The following is a 21,056-nucleotide window of genomic DNA, read 5'->3' on the forward strand; positions in this document are numbered from 1 at the left end:
CCATTGAGATATATTCCGAGGTATTGTATTTAGCCGATTCTGCTTGAGCAATCGGGCATCCGTCTACCAGTGTGATATAATTAATTTTAACATGGACAGATTTGGTGCTATTAAGCTGTATTTTCCAATGTCTAGCCCATTTGTAGATCTTGTTGGTGGCTACTTGTACTTTTTCTATAGCCTTAGACAGAGACACATCTTTTGCCGTTATAACTGTGTCGTCAGCAAATGTTCCAAGTACTGTTTCTTTTGTTGTTGGGATATCAGCAGTTTAGAAGAGATTTAGAAATGGTCTCAAGACACTACCTCATAGAACTCGAGACGAAATAGGTTTAAGTGTTGAAAATGCTCCTTCATGCGAGACTCAGTAGTTATTTTCTTCGATGGAGAGATATATGATGGTTATTCCATCTAGGTGCGTATCCATTAAAATTTTCTATACCAAATTCATTATATTTTAGTCATAGTTTGTCTGAATACTTAAAATAAATTCTTATTGCCCGAATGGTTGATATAAAATGAAGAGAATGTGAAATAGAATAAATTAAAACACATATGGGGCATGAAAATGACTTGAGTTAGATATTTCTATTAAAGTCAGATAAAAATGTGGTTGCAGCGAAACTGTTGTCCAATATGAAATCCGAAATAAGTTACGCAGTGGCAATTTGGAGATACTAGATTTATTGACTCGTAAAGATACATATAATATTCAGTAAACAAAACGATTGAAATCAACAGGTACAAAGCATAAAAGTAACGCTAAAAGTATTGAAACATGGGTAAATCTGTTTTCTGGATACCTATCCCACCAGATAATCAAAATTGATATACGGTACTATTAAAGGTTAAAAAATATAGTCACGGTAGTACATGTGAAGATTCTACACATGGACTTATTGGATTTGGATTTTAACTGCATTTCATGCTTGTATTGAACAAATTGAAATAGGGATTTCCATGTTGTTTGGCTGCAACTATCTGGAGTTTCCCATTACTTGGATATTTTATTAATTAATTTTAAGATTTTTTAAAAATAATCTCTTAGAACTTCAACAATCTACCCGTGGGCAATACGTATTATTATACGATTTCCGTTCTATAATATAATTATCCTGACAGGTAGAAGATCGCTTCAGTAAGTGATCTGCTGTACAACTTATAATCTAAATCTTATTCTAGACACTATTCTAACTTATTTTGAAGTCTATTCTAACTTATTACAAAGGCTATTCTAACTTGTTCTAGAGATTATTAAATTTCACTTTATGTGTCTATTAATCAGTTCGTATGGTAGTTTGCGTTTGGGCCTACGCACTAGGAATCACTGTCATCGCGCACATTTAACTGTTTGCTGAGTGCATTTTGAAGTATTGACTTATAGAGCAAAACTTCGTTATCTAATGGTAATTTAGTTTTACGCCCTATAAGCCAATACGTTTGGTTTAGTTTTAGTTCAATCTGTTTGCGTTTTGTTACTAACAGGTCAATTGAAAAGTCCTCGGCCTCACACATAGATGGCGCTACCAGAATTAAATCCAGAATCATTACTCTATAATCACGTCATCAAGTTTTGTAGTGAGTTCAGCTCATGAAACGAAAGAAAAGAAAAGAAAAGAAAAGAAAGCAAGAAATGAAGACGGCAAATGATATTCTGCCTAAACATCGTCAAAATATTACAGGTACTTTTCAGATATCAGAAATATTAAAAATAACACACACACATAAGCAATTTACAACCCGAATAAAAAAGGCAATCGCAACAAAAGGTTTTTATGTTCAATTCGCATTGTGCGATTTATGAACCTAGTTTACCAATTGCAGGTTAAAATGTTATTTGCGCTTTTGAAAAGTCTACTGTTTACGGCTAACTTCATAGCAAGAGTACAGATCAATTATTGCCGATTTGATCGTCATAAAACAGGTTTTCCGTAATGTTTTTATTTTTCATTTTATGACATATGAAAGTATATTATTCTTTATATGATTTAGAATTGTTAATATTTGTTTGTAGTGACTATAGAGATATAGGAAATTTTGGCGAAATATTTCGCGACGTCCAACATGTAGATGTCGCTACTTTTAACATATTACTTGTTTTATTCGCTACTGCTAAAAACCGCGACGAGATCTGATTGGTTCATTTCATTCTATGGTTAGTTTATTTCTTTTGTACGCCATTTTCAATGTGCCTTATATAGAGAACAGTGTGGTTAGCTTTTTATAACGTTTATAAATTAAATTATTATTTTATTTTATTAGTGTATACAAGTCGGTAGTCGAAATTCATTCCCGTTCTAGGATGTGTTGTGTCACAAGCCCAGAATATGTACAAATGGTAGTGGATTAAAATGAAAATGATATAGAAGGTAAATTGAAGGAGGCACATTTCTGTTCATAATTGTTACCGTTAGTTTCTAAACTCTCTTACTATGTTTGTAGTGCCTATTTCCATCGTTCCAAGCCCACAACTAAGGTGTTTGAAGCATCGACATTTGAACAAACTCCAGAAGGTAATGGTAAAGTTTATATTAATTTATCTAGTACACCCCTTTCTGCTAATTCTTACCGTTAATTACTTGACTCTATAACTTCAGTTGCAGATTTTCCTATAAGATCAAGTAAAGTTTTACGTTGTACCATAGTGTACATCTCAGGCTATTTAGTAAAACTTTTGAAAAAAGAAATAATGTGTGATTTTTGTTTACATGAATAATGCAGTAGGCCCACAAATTGAGACTGATTTTATAGAGGCAAGACAATAGCTCGTGCCCCAGACTCCAACAAAATTGTTTTATTATACTGTCAGTAGATCTTTGAGTTATGTCCTATTTTATTCAGCGATTTTGACACGTCGATAATAAAACAAAATTTTTGCAAATATTAAAAAAAAAGTAAATTTAAAACTCTTCAATTTTACATTCCATAATGATCGGATAAAATATTAAGGTGTGCTATATATGTGCTAACACACAAGGTGTGCTATATAGTTTTGAGTAAAACTGGTGAACAGAATATTAAAAGAGAAAGACTTAAAGTTTGCTTTTAGTATAAGAAAACTAAAAGACAGAACTCTGATAGATTCTATTAAATTGATGACACTAAACTAATATGAAAAAGGAAAGAGACGAGATAATTTTGATTCGCAATGTACCATGTTTTTGCTTATGGTTTTATATATATGTATATAATATTTATATTTTATAGATATATTTATTTTTATATTATATTTATATTTTGTAGATAAATTTACATTACATATTTATATTTATTGTTATAGATTGTATTTATATGTATTTATTTTTAATTACTATATTTATATTTAATTAAATTATTTAATAAATTTATTTCAGAAAAAAATTGTTTTTTATTTACATTTCATTGGTCAATTAAACATGACATCAAGGCTGTCATGTGCTAAAGATTAATAAAGAGCCAATCAAATGTCTTCATAGTGAAATATTTTTCATACAGGTGCCTATAATGGAAATTTAAATTAACCGATCAAATTACTTGAATGTCCCATTATGGTGCCCTCTGGATGTTGGGCAAAGCAAAACTTACGCTAGAGTCCCCTATTGAGTTGCATCTCTATTGGTCTATGGTAGTGACATAAACGTCGCATTGTGCGTTATACAATTTATGTTATATTTAAATTGTTGATACTTTATAAAAGTATTTTATTAATTAAATTATTAATTATTAATAATAATTTTAATGATTTAATTGGTTAATTAAATTTTATAAAATATGTTTCAGAAATTAAATTTAGTTTTTCATTCAAATTTTATTGGCCAATAATACATAAGGGTAGTACTCGCTTCGGCCGTACATATAATATAATTGGAACGATACAAAGATGACATGTAAAATCGTGAAGCGTCTCACATTTTTAGACTCTGTAGAGTAAACATCGGTCACCAAATATGCTTAGTATAATATTAAAATACAAATTAATTTATTTCTACTGTTCTGTTATACTTGCATTAATACACAAGAAAGGCATATACGGGATTAATACATCAGTATGTGTTTATCAAATTAAAATAAAACTAGACTAGTGAAACCAAATTTAAGTATAAATATGCACTTTTAGACTAAACAAGTTCATGTGTTTTGGTTCGCTTCAATCATCTGATTTCCTGCGTATTGTCCAGTAGCTGTATTGCTTCCACGTTGCTGTGATTTAGCAAACTTGTTTCATGTTTCATGTCGATATCTTGGATCGTTTCTTATATCTATTTAATTTCGAGGTCATCGGGTAGCTCTTCGTTGGCTACGTAGCGATAAGCATTGGTAAATAGTCGTAGAACTTTGTTGATGTATTACATGTTTTGATGTTTTAATACAACCCCATATTTGCATCCCATTTTGCACCAGGTCAAGTGGAGAGTATCTTCCGATTAACCAGTACAGTTGCTTTGATTTTGAGTCTAATTTGCTCTGACTTTTGTATAATATGATGCTTTCAATTTAACCTACCATTGAGTTGTATGCGGAGATATTTAGCTAATTCTGCTTGAGGAATTTGGTATCCATTACTAATATAATTAGGTATTTTTTTATTTTGCCGCAACATAAAATTAACATGGACAGATTGGAGCTAATAAGCTGTATTTTACAATCCCTAGTACATCTTATTGACTAGTTCCTGCAAACTTAGGTAGAGATATATCGTTAGCCATGATAACATGTCGTCAGCAAATGTTATATATAATGTCAAATATTGTTTCTTTTGTTACAGATACTACCTTGTGGAACTCCAGCCGAAATAGGTTGTGTTGAAGGGTTGAGAATACTTCATCAGGCGAGGCTTTAAATTATCTATTAGAAAGATACGATTTCACCAGTCGACAGTAATTCCGCGGAAACAATTTGCTCATTTTGTAGATTATTCCCAAATGCCATATCTGATCTAAAGCATGTGGGGCGCCCAGGAATAGTGCAGAGCAGTATTTCTTTTCTTCAGATACCTTTTCAACAACCGCTGTAACTTTGTGCACTCGGTCGATTATCTAGTAGTGATTTCGAAAGCCAAACTGGAAATCTGGCCCTTCTATAAATCGTTTAATACGTATTAACAGTTTCCCAAATAATTTTGATATCGCAGGGAGCAGCGGAATAGGCCTGTAAAATCCAACTTGTTTTGCCAGTTTGTCAGGTTTTTAAGTATAATTATTCGAGCAACTTCCCGAAAAATGCTTCAGTCTCAAACTCTTTCATTAACCTAGGTGAAATATCATCAATTCCAGATACTTTATCATTTGGTTGGAAAACTTTGGAAGCTTTTTAATCGTTGAGTCGGACCTATTTATTTTAATTATTTTAAATAGGGTTCTTTTCAGACTTATATCGATTGGAAATCCTCAAGTCCATCAAGTTTCAGCCTATTTGCTACAATTAAATTATTCGCCAACAATTTTGTTACTCTCTTCATCCTCTTCTAGTACTGAAGCCGCCGACTCATTTCATTCAAATTGATCACTTCCAAGACCGTCCAAAGTCCTGTTCAAAAATTGTCCAAGGACGCGCAACGTAGAATTCTAACAATTTAAAAGGCATTTTACGTTTTTATAAATTGAATTTGGCTATACGTTCGATGGTGTTGATGACGTGTACTGGATGTTTTATTGGAAGGATTGCAGCTTTTGTTGTGTGTTAAATGGATATTAATTCAGTTGTACGTTTCGTCACAATGCAAGACAATGAATCGGCATTTAATCGAGACATTTTTTACGAAAAAACGAAAAGAAATACACAAAAATCTGGTTTATTTCCGAGAGTCACATAATAGCGTGCAAATTTTGCAATTAAACGCGAATTAAACTAAGCTGCAGGTAACACCGTTAGGGTTAATCGGCTGAGGCCCGGTAGGTTACTTGGCAATTAGTTTAGCAGGACCGCATATCCTGCCGGGCGACGGCAGGACGTTCTGGCGTCGGCGGCGCCACACCGAAAGGTATGCAAATCGACTTAAGGTGAAATGCTTTACGCGAGACCGTCATATTATTTGGGGTAATTGGCGTTGGGGACGTCGGTTTCAAGGGGTCGTGATCGTGGACGCGGCCACGACGCGAAAGCAGCAGTCGGTCCTGTTAATTAATTATGCAAACGACGCCGTCCGATTCACGAGGACGAACGCTCGGAGAGAACCGTTAAAATTCGACGCGAAAAAGTACTTGTTTTTACGCGACGCTGCGGTTCAGACCGTCAGAGAAACAGAAAGGACGAGACGATGATACGGAGAGGGATAATCTCCGTATTCTCAATTATTCTTCTTTTATATAAGCCACAGAATTGTGCTAATTAAGGAGTTTTTCATTTTAATTTTTGCATTAGCACTTGCACTGCAGAAAAGATGATACAGGTAATACAGTATTCTGTTCACATTCTGAAAATATTTTATTTGGTAAAGGATGCATACGATAGTGCAGTTTAAACGTTTGGAAAAAGATAAAGAGAATAGAAGATACGGTGAGGGATAATGCCCGATTTCTTAATCATTGTTCATTTATTTAAGTAGAAAAAATGTGTTAATCAAGGAGTTCTTCTTTGAATTTTTGTTTTTGAGTTTAGAAAAGATGACGTAAATAAAACAGTATTCTGTTATTTCAACCAACTGTCTATGTCCCTTGAAAACATTTCATTTGGCAAAAGTCGTATACGATGGTATGTTTCGAATAATCAAAGAAAGATAATGGGAGAGGGATAATATCGGTAATCTTAATTATTGTTCTACTATATAAGCGGGAAAAGTTAAAGTCATTTAGTGAAAATGTATGTATTACAATATTCTGTTATTCCCACTAACTGTTTATTCCCTTGAAAACATTTCATTTGGCAAAAGTTGTATGCGATGGCGTGATTCGAACAATCAAACAAAGAGAAAAGGAAAGAATGATACTGAGAGGGATAATCTCCACATTCTTAATTGTTGTTTTTGATTTAAGCGAGAAAATTGTGCTAATTAAAAAATTTTTCTTTTAATGTTTCTATTTGCGATTAGAAAGAAATATGTAGGTAATACAGTATTCTCTTATACCCACCAAAAGTTTATTCTCCTGAAGACATTCCATTTGCTAAAATATTTATGGGAAGCAGTGGTTCAAACAATCGGATAAAAAGAGAGAAAAAGATAGGGACAGGGATAACCTCCGTATTCTTAATTATTGTTTTTCTTATATAAGTGGAAAAATTTTACTAGTTAATGAGTTTTCGTTTTACTTTTTGTATTTGCACTTAGAAAAGTTGACGTAGGTAATACGGTATTCTATTATTCCGACCAACTGTCTATTCCATTGAAAATGTTGTTGCATGTTTGCGATGGGGCGGTTCAAATAATTGGAGAAAGAGAAAGAGAAACAATACGGAAAGGGATAATCTCGGTATTCTTATTTATTCTTCTATTATATAAATGGGAATATTGTGCTAATTAAAGAGCTTTTCTTTTAATTTTTATTTCTTGACTTAGAAAAGATACAGTATTCTGCTATTCCCATAAAAAGCCTGTTCTTTTGAAAACATTTCATTTAATAGAATATATATGTAATGGAATGGTTCGAACAGTCAGGAAAAGACAAAGGGAGAAAAGAAGACACGGATACGCATCTGATACGCTCTGTTTGTTTTAACTAGGGTAAAATGAGAAGGAAAAATCCGCTCCCAGTGTAAAACAAATTTTATATTTTTACAAACTGCAAGTGACGTATATTCGACGTCATCACGCCTGTTTTATTGGACGGGATATAGGTAAAAATCCCTTCGCAATAATCCCTTGTAGGTAATAGGCCCTATTCTGCTGAACCCAGTTTATTTGATAAAATATATATAAATGTATACATGTACATCTTGCGGATCTCTTTGATATTTTAGTTGTCATCGATTTAACATTGAACCTACTTAATTATTACTATTACCATCTATATTGAGAATTCACGATCAACTTCATCATAAACTTCATGACTTTCATGATTTGTAGACGAACTATGTGTAAATAAATTTGTAGATGCAGTTCCAATTACCTTTCTTAATCTATATTTGTACTGAAAATGCGAATGGTCTATTCAAATTCAAAATTACCTCTGAAATATAATATGAGTATCATATCCCATTTACTTAAGATGCAAAATAAGGAGAAATAAGTGTTAAAACGCACTTTTAGTGAATTAATGATAAGTGAAAGTATCATTGACAATATTATGGTCAATTGTTGACAATGAAATTAACACTTCTATCTTATCGAATGTATATACCACCGTTGTTTTCTTTGATTTGTTGAATCTATGGCTGAAATGTGTATTTATATATGGTTATAAATATGACGATGAAGCACTTTTACTCCTAAATAATTATTATAAACTAATGGTTGATTAATACTAACTCCCTAATAATAAATCTATATTTTTAAGGCTATATTCGTAAAAACAGCAAAGCTTATTCAAGGTTCTATCCTCAATGTTTTTAGTGTAGTTTAGTGTATTTTATTAGTATTATAAATATATATTTCCATTTGTGTTGAATTATATAAAGTAGTTACGTGTAATAGAACTCTAGTATCAATAATTCTTGTTGCAATAAAAATGAAATGTTATTATAAAATAAAAATATACACCATTAGAAAGTCGAGTGTTTTTAGATGACATGTTATATTAAATAAATATGAATGTTTAGTTTGTTTCTGTGGTTCTTACCTGTGGATATCTATTAATTGCGGTTGGGTGTGGATATGGTTGGTATCCTCTTGCTGCTCCTGGATATATATTCCTCATCATAGCTCCATTACAACCTGGTAGAACACTTGGCGCCAGAGCTTTCTGGAGCTGTTTCTCTTGTTTTCGATACTTAGCTCTGCGGTTTTGGAACCAAACCTGAGAATATTATTTTGTTATTAATATAAGTTGTTGTTAATAAACATATGTATTGTTGTCAATTATTGTCTATATATATCTATAATTGTTATCTGTTAATTATAAGCCATTGTGAGTTATTGTTAAAAATAATAATGCCAAACTACAGATACTCTTTAATTTGTGTTAAAATATATGTATGTAGGTTATGTATGTAAAATATATATGTAAATAAAGTTGGTAAGGTAGACTTTGAAGATATTGGAAATTGTATATTTTCTAATTAATTAAAAAATACACGCTGTTGTAAAATTACGTCGTGGTGAAGAATTGGCAGCTGAAACCGAACGAAGCTACCAGCGAATTTTAAATAGCTTAAAATTTAATAAACATTGACTGATATAGAAACAGAAATGGCTGTCTCTATAACATAAAATTCGCTAGTCGTTACTCCTTTTCATTATCACTTGTTTCAAACAACGTCACACGATCCGGATGAACAGAATTTTTATTTTTATGATGTTATATGAAAAAGAGCTGACTCAACTCAACTCACTCAACATACTCTCTTTCAATAAGTTTCTTCCTAACCTTTTCAATGTCTATGTTATAATAGGATTTGTTTTTAGTTGCCTTGAACATTTATTACCTGCTACCATCCATTCAGCTGACGATCTTTTTGACTTAAGTATGCAATAGTTGATCCATGTTTCATTCATTGTGATATATCGATATATCGTTATTCTTTTATTTAAACTTGACATTATAGTGTTCTGAATTGTCGAGGCGTTGCTGTGTTCGGTCCAAAATGAGTTCGAGAACGAGCAAGGTACTCTATTACTAATAATTTACACATATGTTCAAATTATTTTAAGAAATTCTAAAAATAACGGGATGTTACCCCATTTATGTATCAAAATATCCGTCAGTTTTTTCTATGATGTTAGAGATGGAAGTCTACAATTATGTTGAGGTCTGGATATTGTGCTGGACAGAAAAGACGTTTGATGATAATCTGAGATTCCTCAAACCCAAACAGAACCTGTTTAGCCGAGTGTATGGGTGCATTATCGTCTTATGCATATGATAGTGTTCAGCAGAAATTTGTTAGCCATAGTAGGAATTTCATCATTGAAAATGTCGAGATATTCACTTGCTGTCATCCGGCTTGTTATGTGAATGAGATGACCAACCCATACATAATCCCGGCCGTTTGGAGGAACACTATAAACGATGATTCATCGGACCATATCACATTCCTCCAGTCATCAAGTGTTCACATGGTTTTTGATCGTTGTACCACTTCTTTCGTAGCTCAACATTGGCTTCCCTTCGCAATTTCGCAATCACAGCTTTTCTATGAAATATTACTTAAGTGAGTGTTGAGTTCTGCTGTTGATTTTATCATGGTAGTGCATGCAACTACGTAATATATACGCTTCGCTTTATTTACAGCTGTGTTGTTAACATGTAACAAGATGTACTATATTGTATTGTGTTCATATTAGTTTAACTGTCCACTGTATATAATGTGTGGTATAAAATTATATTAGTGTACAAAATTATATTATATAATTATTATATTAACATTATATATTATAAATATACATAGAAAGTTAAAAAAATGCATTTAAGTTGAAATCAGTTTTTACTATGGCAGTTATTTTTATAGTTTGCTATCTGTTTGGGATATATCGATTCAGTGAAGAGACATTTTTACTATATACAATGGTTATTTAAAAATTATTTTAGCATTAATCTCCATACTTAATATTCTAAAATATGTATTTGTTCAATAATTCCATAATTATTACAAAACCCAAAGTCTCTTGATGTACAGTTTTGCAAAAATATACGTAGTAGATAATAGAAGCCTATAGAATTTAGAGACCTGCTGGAGATGATCTCTTCTGTTTAATGCTGTATTTTCCTGAGTTATAATCATTTCATTACAAATAAATAAAATAATAAAATATTGTCGGTATTATCATGTTAACTTGAAACCATTAGTAAGCATCAAAATAGTAAAAATACGGTGAATATTATATTTGAGATTATGAGTTGAGTTTATCTTGGAACACATTTTCTATTATTCTTTTCTGTCATTTGTTACTCTTGGTTATTGTTTTCTTTTTTTATTACTGTTTATAGAAATCTTCATAACTTTGAAGTGAAATACATTGTTCTAAACCGTAAACTCTGTCGGTATATCGTACTTGTTAGATGTCGTATTCTCTCTACTCGCAGATTTTCATGTTCACCGTGTTATTTTTACTGTTGGAAGTAATTCCATCGACATTCTAGATATTACCACTACTCGGTGTAGTAAAAGTATATTAAAGAAAAAAGACCGACCTATAAATTAGTTTAAAAGGATTTTTTTAATTTGAAGGTTTATTGTGAAATATCGGTACAATGTATTTTATTCAAAGTTTGTGCATTCATAGTAGATCTCGAGAACTTTTTGGTATCTTCATAAGAAGTGAAGCGCTGCTCATACAGTTCATGACTCATATGTCGGAACAATAGTAATCAAGAGAAGGAAGGCGCTAGGTCTGGAAAATATGGCAGATTGGGCAACACTTTCCGTTTTAATGTTTTCACCGGTTTCACAACATACGGTTGACCGTTGCATTGTAATGCATCAATTGTAGCGATGCTCATTGATAGTTTCATTAGGTTTTAGCAGCTTTCTAGCTTGGAGCCATGGATATTCGGTTTTGCCGTTGATCGTGATGCATGATCAGACTGTCCTCATCATTTTTTACCGTTTCATTATTTTAATTGGTTCACTTTTCAACACCATTCCGAGAAACCTTTCCGATTTTGTTATTAAAACAGTATTTTACATATGACCAATGTCTTTTGCCTTTCAATGTCTTTTGTCATCAATTGATACATCACGTCATTTTCATGTTCTTCAAGGGATTGGAAATATTTTTTTTGCGTTATACCCAATAATATAACAATTTTTTTTGTGTTTTACATGGATCATCGCCGAGTAGTGCTTTCAAATGCTTGTTTTCAAATTTTTTGACTGTCCAGAACACTTTTTGTCTTCGGTATCAGTATCACCACTTTTGAACTGTCGAAACCAGTATTAATATGTGAAAATTGATTCGGAGTATGATTGTCATAAGCACAGCTTTCTCATAGTCATAAGCTCTTCATAAAGCTGAAATAATAACATTTTCTGTAAATGCCATTTACTCGGTATAAATTCAGACATTTTTAACGCATTGAAAAATATTTTTGTTCACATTTCGACAAAATAACACATACTGAAAAATGAGGTTATTACATGAAGTTGGTTACCAAGGTACTGCGATTTAATACAAAATAATACTATCTATTTAAATTATGTAACTTTTAAGTTATTAGTCATTAAAAATTCGAATAAAACTTGGCCCAAAAAAAGAAGAGTGAGCTGCAGACCATAACAGACAGCGTCAAAACTAAAACGGAAGAAGACCGAGAGCAAAAAAATATATATAACAAAAGCCAAACGAAGAAAACGACCAGGAGACAAAGACAAATAGTTCAGGCACGTTTTCTTACGCTGGGGCGGGCGAGGACGTGAGATGCGATGGCGGCGGGAAGACGTACGATGTTCGCAGGGGGAGGGGGGCGTCGGAGGAGGTTGGGGGACCGCATTCGTAGGAGGGGTAGAGCGGCGCGGGACCCCTCGATTCCATCAAATGGATACGTAACGAAGTTAGCCGTCCCTCTTTGGGATAAGCCGGAGTTTTAGTTGAAGGGGGCGGCTCCGGTGGGGTCCGGGGCGGTCGGCATCGCCGTGGGGAGAGAGCCCAAGGAGAGACATATCTTAAAACGTCCACGGAACGGTATTAGGGGTTTTTGTGTAGGAGCGGCGAGGCGGAGGGGGCATTTCGCTATAATGAAACGATAATGATTGAAAAATAAATCAGCGGAAAGCGGGAACGGAAAGCGGCCTAGTCCGAGGACGTGTATCAAGCGTAGCTATCGGAGAGAGAGACAAATTTGACAATTAAATAATTAACTGAAGCTTTGCTTTTGTATTTTTTATTGCCTTAATAATACATTGAATTTGAAAGGATAAAAGTTTAATATAAATTAATAATTATTGGCGTTGGGAACTATCGACTGAAGATGACTATGGACTATTTAGTAATTATTTACCTTTAAATATCGACTATTTTAATCTGTCATTTAGTCACTATTTTCTGTTCAACTGATTTGACTACTTAATTTGAATTACTTAATTAACTAGAATTAAATCTGTAGCGACCGCCACGACCTTTTAAGCCACCACACATTCACTTACAACAAGTTCAAAGGTTGGCAACGTCGGTGGATTGGTGCCATGCAGTTCCAGGCTATAAAAGACCATCACGACAACTTCTCGCTCTCTTTTCTTTTCTCTATCTCCTTGTAATAGTACTACTTCCACAGCGCTACCGTACTTCTTCTAACTAACCTAATATCCTGTCCATTCTCCCGTCGACCACATGAATCATTTAATAACGAAATAAACAAGTACTTGTTCAACCAGTGTTTTTAGTTATCGTGCAAATTCCTTCCAAAAATAGTAGTGAGTGTTCCATCCCAGCCCAGTGAGAAGCCCATCATGCATAACATCAATACATGAACACCCTTGCATCACGAAACGGGACACTTAAGGCACCACACTTATAGGTACTCTCAAACAAATCAAAACGCCCCAAGACGAACGACATCCTGCTACAACTTCGATGGCAGCTGATCCCGTGAAACTCCTCGCTCAAGTTGGGATTCCCATCTTATCAGCAGTCCTTGGGCGTTTGTTTGCGTGATTGCGTGTGCACTCCGGAATCTGCACCACATAGAGGTATGTTCCACGGCAGTTCCACTAAGAGGGGAGTCATGTGGCGACCGCCACGAATTCACCTACAAGTTCAAAGGTTGGTAACGCCGGTGGATTGGTGCCATGCAGTTCCAGGCTATAAAAGACCATCACGACGACGTCTCGCCCTCTTTTCTTTTCTCTATCCCCTTGTAACAATACCACTTCCACAGCGCTACCGTACTTCCTCTACCTAACCTAATATCTTGTCCATTCTCCCGTCGACCACATGTATCATTCAATAACGAAATAAACAAGTATTTCTTCAACCAGCGTTTTTAGTCATCGTGCAAATTCCTTCCAAAAATAGTAGTGAGTGTTCAGACAAACAATCGCATCGACAGCTATACATTTCGATCGACCGACCAGACGAACATTCCTACAAATCTATATGTTTTTTAGTTAGTGAATTCTAGCATTTTGAGTGAAGCAACTTTTATTATTATGAAAAAAAAATGGATAAAAAGAATTTCGCGTGTTGATAAAATATTGCTTTTTGAAGGGAAAATATAGTTGAAGCAAAAATTTGGCTTGATGCCGAGTTTCCGGACAGTGCCCCAGGAAAATCAACCATCAAGGATTAGTATGCTAAGTTTATACATGGTGAAATGAGCACCGAAGATGGTGAACGCAGTGGACGCCCAAAAGTGGTTGTTACCGATGAAAACATTAAAAAAATCTGCAAAATGATTTTGAGCGACCATAAATTTAAACTGAATGAAATAGCAGACACTCTAAAGATATTAACTGAACGTGTACATCATATTATTCACGAATATTTGGGTATGAGATAGCTCTGTGCAAAGTGGGTGCCGGGCGAGCTCACTTTTGACCAAAAACAACGACTAGTTGATAATTCGGAGCTTGATCAAGTTTGAAGATGATTAAGTGTAATTAACCCGCGTTTTTGCGTCGATATGTCACAATGGATGAAACATGGCTCTCTCATTTTACTGCGAAGTCCAATCGACAGTCATTCAAGTAGACTGCATACGATGAACCCGCTCCAAAGCATGGGGAAATGCAACAGTCGGCTGGCAAGTTTATGACGTCTGTATTTTGGGATGCGCATGAAATAATTTTCATTGACTACCTTGAAAAAGGAAGGACCATCAACAGCGACTATTATATAGCGTTATTAGACCATTTAAAGGACGAAATCGCCGAAAAACGGCTTCGTTTGAAGAAAAGGGAAGTGGTGCTTCACCAAGACCATACACCGTGTCACAAGTCAGTGAAAATGATGGCAAAAATCCATGAATTGGGCTTCGAATTGCTTCCTTATTCACCGTATTCTCCAGATCTGGCCTCCATCTACTATTTTCTGTTCTCAGATCTTAAAAAAATGCTCGCTGGGAATATGAGAAAAGTTGGAGGGTCGCTATAATCAGTGTATCATCCTTGAAGGGAATTAAGTTGAATAAAAAAAACTACCATTTGCCAAAACATGTGTTTTACTATGGTAGGCCTGGGACTTTTCGATTGACTTGTTAAGTCAGAGTCCCGGTAGCGGTCACAAAACGTGATCAAATAATGACTGACAATATGCCGGAGAAACTTAAAAACCACCATAACACTACAAAACCGCAGATAGTATAAAATCGGTATTTTGGGAAATGACTATTAAAATTTTGCAAAGATAATTAACAATTTTACTCATTTATCTATTCAACAACTCTAACAATAAGTACAAATAACATATTTAAGGTAAAAGGCAAACATGGTAAGATAAGTAATTCGATTCATCAGTCTATACAAAGCAAACGGCGAGAAAAATCCGGAAAATTTGTCGGTTTGCTCGCGACCGCCTAATAATACAGCCAGATCTAGTCGGCCTCGCAGCGAGATGGCTTCATCCACAGCTCTTCGCCGCACAAAGCAGAAACAGAACGGTAAAGGGCACAATTACGGAGATACGTACGCGCAGCAGGGTCGCAGGGTGGACGAGGGATGGAGAGGGAGGCGGCGGGGGGTAAAAAGGGGCTCGGTTCAAATCTCTGATTGAGTTAGGAGATGACGCTGCAGGGCATCGGTTGGGGAAGCGGTCCTGGGGTACCCCAGGAGACATTGTCGTTTCGGTGACGACCGAGTCCATCACATGCCTTGGGTTTAGCGTCGGCACAGTCAGTTCCTTTTAAGTCATCAGTGAAAAATTGTTCAACAATCGGAAAGTGAATTTCTTTACAATATTATTATTTTATGATCATCATTGTATGCATGTGATTTTTTAGGAAAAAATACTTCAAATTTTGTTAAAACGCACGCTGATATTTTTGTACATCTGTTATTTACTTGCTTTTTTACACTTTCTTAATATGGAATACGTTTTTTGATATGAACTAATCCAAACCAAGTGTAGGTCACATCATTGAATTATTTATATTAACCAACGTTTTATTAAAAGAAACGGTTAATCAGCAATCGTGTTATTAAAGGTATTTAATGTGACAGTGATAGGTAACACAATTTATACATTCGTTTTAAAATGAGACAATATTTTCCTTGTCATTTTATGGCAGTTAAAAAAAGATACAATGCTGTCTGATGCATCCAGACATATAACCATATCAGTCTACAGAAGTAGTCCGGTTGTCAATGTCCGGATGACTAAATGCGTTAGAGATACAAGTATTTATAGTGTTAAATACTAAGATTCTGTGGTTTTTATTGGATATATTCTTAGCGTCTTACAGCTCTATTAAATATTAATATGGGCAATGTGACGAATCAAAATAACCTTGATATTAGCTCTATCAGAAAAACACTTAACTTTCTTTAATATTTGTTATTAATATGAAAATATTTTAATTTAATTATTTCAGAGAAAACTGTTTGTTTGGAAAGCATCCATAGGAAACTAAATGATGTGAAATTTTTTGAGTGATATATCCCTTCATACATTGTTGGGAAATATAGAATTTAAACGGTGTAAAGATTACCTACGAAGAGGTCTAATGGAGCTTCCAGAGATTCATTTTAGAAAATTAAATTTTTAAAAGAGTAGTATTGGAACATTGACTCACTAGTTACAACATAGTTACTATTTTTGGTTCTACTAGTTTCATTCGACTGATTTTTAAAGTTATGGCTTTCGTCCTAGCTGAGATCTTGACAAAAATGTATCCAATTTATGTCCATATAGATTTATATGTAATATATGCAGTTTAGATTTTTTTTTGTAGTTTGCTTGTAAATAGTAATATATTTTATATTAATATAGCAGCATTTTGGAACGATATTTTTCCAGATTGTTAATGTAATAGAGTAAAAAGATTAAAATTGCGAATGATAAATAGTAAAATACTTTTGACTGTTTTTATGGCAATAATAGGTAATTACTCGACTACGATTACTCGATTTTTGTTAAAAAATATTTCCCTTCAATAATAAATAAAGCAATTACTTTACTTAAAAAAGCTGTAGTAGTTATTGTGCTATCATTTTTAATTATGTCATGGATTAATTTTTTTCTATGATTAGGTATTTGTTTAATTTTTATTTAGTATTTATGGTTATTGTACATCTTTAGTTTTAGGATTTATTTAAGTTCTATTATATTGTCTATATTTATTATAGTATATTCATTAAAAATAGTAATTAACATATTAAAATACGATAAAACATTTGTAGGATATTATTCCATTCCATGGAAAAATTCCATTTCTTTTTACAGGTCTACAGAACATTCAAATGCAACAGTAATTCTGGTTCGTTTAAGATGATATTATAAATTGCATTTTAATAGTATTCAATAATTTTTTTTTCTTTCCTTTTTTAAAGTTAGTATGTGAAGGAATATATACATTTCCGTCTCGTTTATACTACCGTTGGAAAATATGATCACATATAGTTAAAATTAACTGCTCCAAGCAATATCTCCGTCCTTTCCTCTCTCATAATTTATACAGGAAAGGGTTCATACATCTTCGTCTGACATCACGAATTGAAAAAAAAAAACAGTCGAACGGTGCATTTGAAAAAATAGTTATCACTATTTTCAGTCGCTAATTTTTTGATTATCGACTGTTTTGATTGTTTTGCGACTATCGACATTTTCTACTGTTTCCAGTCGATTGTTCCCAATGCTATATATAACCGTTATATTGTTCTTTATGTTAGAAATAGTACGAATACCATAGAGTAATGAACTACAAAATGTTTTTACTCTGGTTTAAGAATCAGCCTTTAAAGAATAGGATGATCCATCAGCTTTTGTTATGGACAGTACAATTATATGATATCATGTAATTGTTTTTGTTATTCACTTTTTGTTCTTGAGCTTGTCGAAGTAGATCTAATTTTTAATTGTCACTCATAACTATTATTTAATAACTGACAAGAAATTAAATCGCCATGATGGTATGGTTAAATATAATATTTGCGGTTAATTCTTGTGCTAGTCGCTTTCCCTTCTTTTGGATATTTTACATCACATGTAAATATCTAAAGACAATTGATTCATGGACTGCTTCGGATTTAAGGAAGGTTAGGTCATCATATAAAATAAATAACAGCAGGAACATAACAAAGCAATATAATATGTAAAATATTTCAAAAGCAATGAAAGAATTATCTTAATAAATATTTTCGAATAATTGTTGATTTATCACCCAAGATATATGCATAATATTTAAGAGACCTGATTAAGAATTGATTGATAATAAATTAGTACAAAATAATTAGAATTAAGTAAATAATAGCCAAGTGACAAAGCAATTTAACTACCTAAAGTTATATAATAGCTATGAATTGCTTATAAAACATCTTTATGAACAATTTTTAATTGCTATCTGCATACTTTATAGCTCATTGTGGACTGTTTACAGCTCGCAAGCATTTAAATGAACCACAGTTCTTAACAGATCATCTACTTCATAGTTTACGATTACCATTGCCAAAAGTTTCTTAAATAATTTATTAATAATTATGTCTTAAAAATTAACCAAAATATAGCCAGACATTGAGTTATATAGATATATGTAAACATTTGCTAAATATAGAACGATCTATATATACTATATGTTTGAGTTTGTTTTGCTATGTACGTATATTTAATTAGTGGGTATTTTATTCATTAAATTGTTCTTCTGGTATAGTAATTTGATTTTTCATATTTTCAAAGCTTAACCCTCTAAGAACATGCCTTTAATAGGATTTTTGAAAATAAAATTATTTTCGGCGATTTAATTATTTTATTTAGGTACTTATTTGATAAATAAAGTATCAACTCCAAGACAGAAAATTTCAATGGCAAAATGAAGAAATAATCTAAACTTAACTTTTTCTTATAGCTCATCTTTGAACAGACGTTTCTCCATTGTGTTCACATTCTAAGCATGTTTATTGTACTGCTATTACTGACCTGTATCCGGGCTTCATTGAGTTTTGTACTTCTAGCCAGTTCTTCGCGACAGTAGATGTCGGGATAGTGGCTTTTGGCGAAGGCCGCCTCCAGCTCGGCTAATTGTTCCTGCGTGAAGGTGGTCCGGTGTCTTCGGCGGGCCGGTGTCGGGCATGAGGCCGTGGTGGGCGTGTGGCCGGCGTGAGAGGGACCGCCGGGCGACACGGCGCCCCCTATCGACGAGCTACTAGGCGTTTGTGGTTCGGGCTTAAGTTTTTTAAATGCACCGTCTAAAAAATAACAGCGTACTATTTAAGTCTAGTAAGAATCGATGGGATGCAGTTTGGAAATATAGCATGTGTGTCGGTAATTACTTTCCGGTAATTATTTTTACGGTTTTCACTAGCCATAATTATGCAATGATCGGAAGTCATTTTATTCCACTGACATTAACTTTAAAACTATATAAGTTATGTTCTGCCAAAAATAACAGCGTTACAGATATCTAACTTTTCACTGAAAGTGATGTTTTCTGGTAGAAATTTACGGTGGGCATGGTCTAACCACAAGAGCATGCGAAACATGGTTTCGATAATTCCAATATGGTTCCAAAAACGTTTGAAGATCTGGAATTGCAGGAGATATTGGATGAAGACCGAACACAAGCTTCAGAATAAATGAATGGGATAGTCAAAAAGGAGAAACTGTTCTTTTAGATTTATATGTTTAAGATGAGACATGGGCAAAATGTATAAAATTAAGTGGTCAACAGTTTTGCAAAAAAAAAGGAAAGAAATTACCGACACACATGGTATGTATCAATTAACAATAAATTTTATTTGTTTAGTACTTTTATTACGAATGATATTTAATTTTCTACCAATTTTTTTTCATATTATTGTAGACACCTCTTCAGTACTTCAAGATCTTGGTTTTGTAATAGTATAATATATGTTTATTATTTATTTGTGGAAAGAAGTAGAAGGTGCTTGCATGTATTATGATCATTTTTGACTTATAAAGGCATTTGTTGAGAATTACTCAATCATATTAAATGAAAAACTATTATTTTACGTAGGTAAATTTTATAAATATTGAATTTAATAATTGTTTATATTGAATTGTTTGAATAACTTTGCATTGTCACCAACAGATACGTTAGATGTGTTAATTATTAAAGGAACCGACTGTGTGCTGGAAAAGCAAACATTCTTGAGGTATTCCTTTGATGGAGAATTTAGAAGATACAGCAGTATATGTTTTTGGGCAGATTTTAGATAATTTTTATGAAATATATTTTTAAGCAAACCATTGTGACGGTTGAATCTTGTAAACTTTCAATAATAAGTAGTAAGTTAAGTTTATTGATGTACATTTTTGAGTTATGATTTGAATATTAGAATGATTTATTATTGCTTATAATATTATGGAGAAACAGTCAAACTTTACTATAACAATGTCCGTTCGTAAATATTTTATTTAAATACAAACTAATGAAAAATGAACAGAGATATTCTGAAAGATAAATTTTTAATTTTAAAAACTGAATCTGATAAGAATAGACTATCAGTTAAATCGACCGATGATCTATGATTATATTTGTTCTCAAAATTTTTTTCTCTAATTTAACAGTAAATACAGCTCATACCAGTACTTAAGTAATTAATATATTGAAATAAACTTTGATGACAACATTATTTCAAGAAATCAATAAATCAAACCATGTATTCTCATATTACCTTAGTTAAAAAAAGACAGAATACTGTTTGATGCATCCATATAACCTAATCAGACTACAAAATTCCATTAGTGTTAGTACTGGCAAAAGCGATACATGAAAATTCTAATTTAAAGTGTGACATGATGACACCATAATTTTTGATGACGCCCATTGTCTGTTTTGTTGGACAAACTATAAATATCTATAGTTTATTCAAAGTTATTTTGTACATATGTCATCTCAATTTGTGATATCAAAATGTTGTAATGTTGCTGCATCAACTCT

The 21,056-nt window shown here is 33.1% G+C and overlaps 1 protein-coding gene across 1 annotated transcript in view; it reads right to left on the minus strand.

Annotated features, from left to right (window-relative positions):
* The window catches only part of LOC143191409 (homeobox protein unc-42), a 37,036-nt gene that overhangs the window by 6,042 nt on the left and 9,938 nt on the right, over nucleotides 1-21,056 (minus strand). The window contains exons 3-4 of the mRNA XM_076396467.1: nucleotides 19,073-19,341; nucleotides 8,691-8,867 (exon numbers count right to left, since the gene is read on the minus strand). Of these exons, the coding sequence (XP_076252582.1) occupies nucleotides 8,691-8,867; nucleotides 19,073-19,341 (446 nt within the window). The remainder of the gene's footprint in view (nucleotides 1-8,690; nucleotides 8,868-19,072; nucleotides 19,342-21,056) is intronic.

This window comes from Rhynchophorus ferrugineus, unplaced genomic scaffold (assembly GCF_030347505.1).
Source record: "Rhynchophorus ferrugineus isolate W39M unplaced genomic scaffold, kcgeb_rfMv2 rfM2, whole genome shotgun sequence".
Taxonomy (NCBI): domain Eukaryota; kingdom Metazoa; phylum Arthropoda; class Insecta; order Coleoptera; family Curculionidae; genus Rhynchophorus; species Rhynchophorus ferrugineus.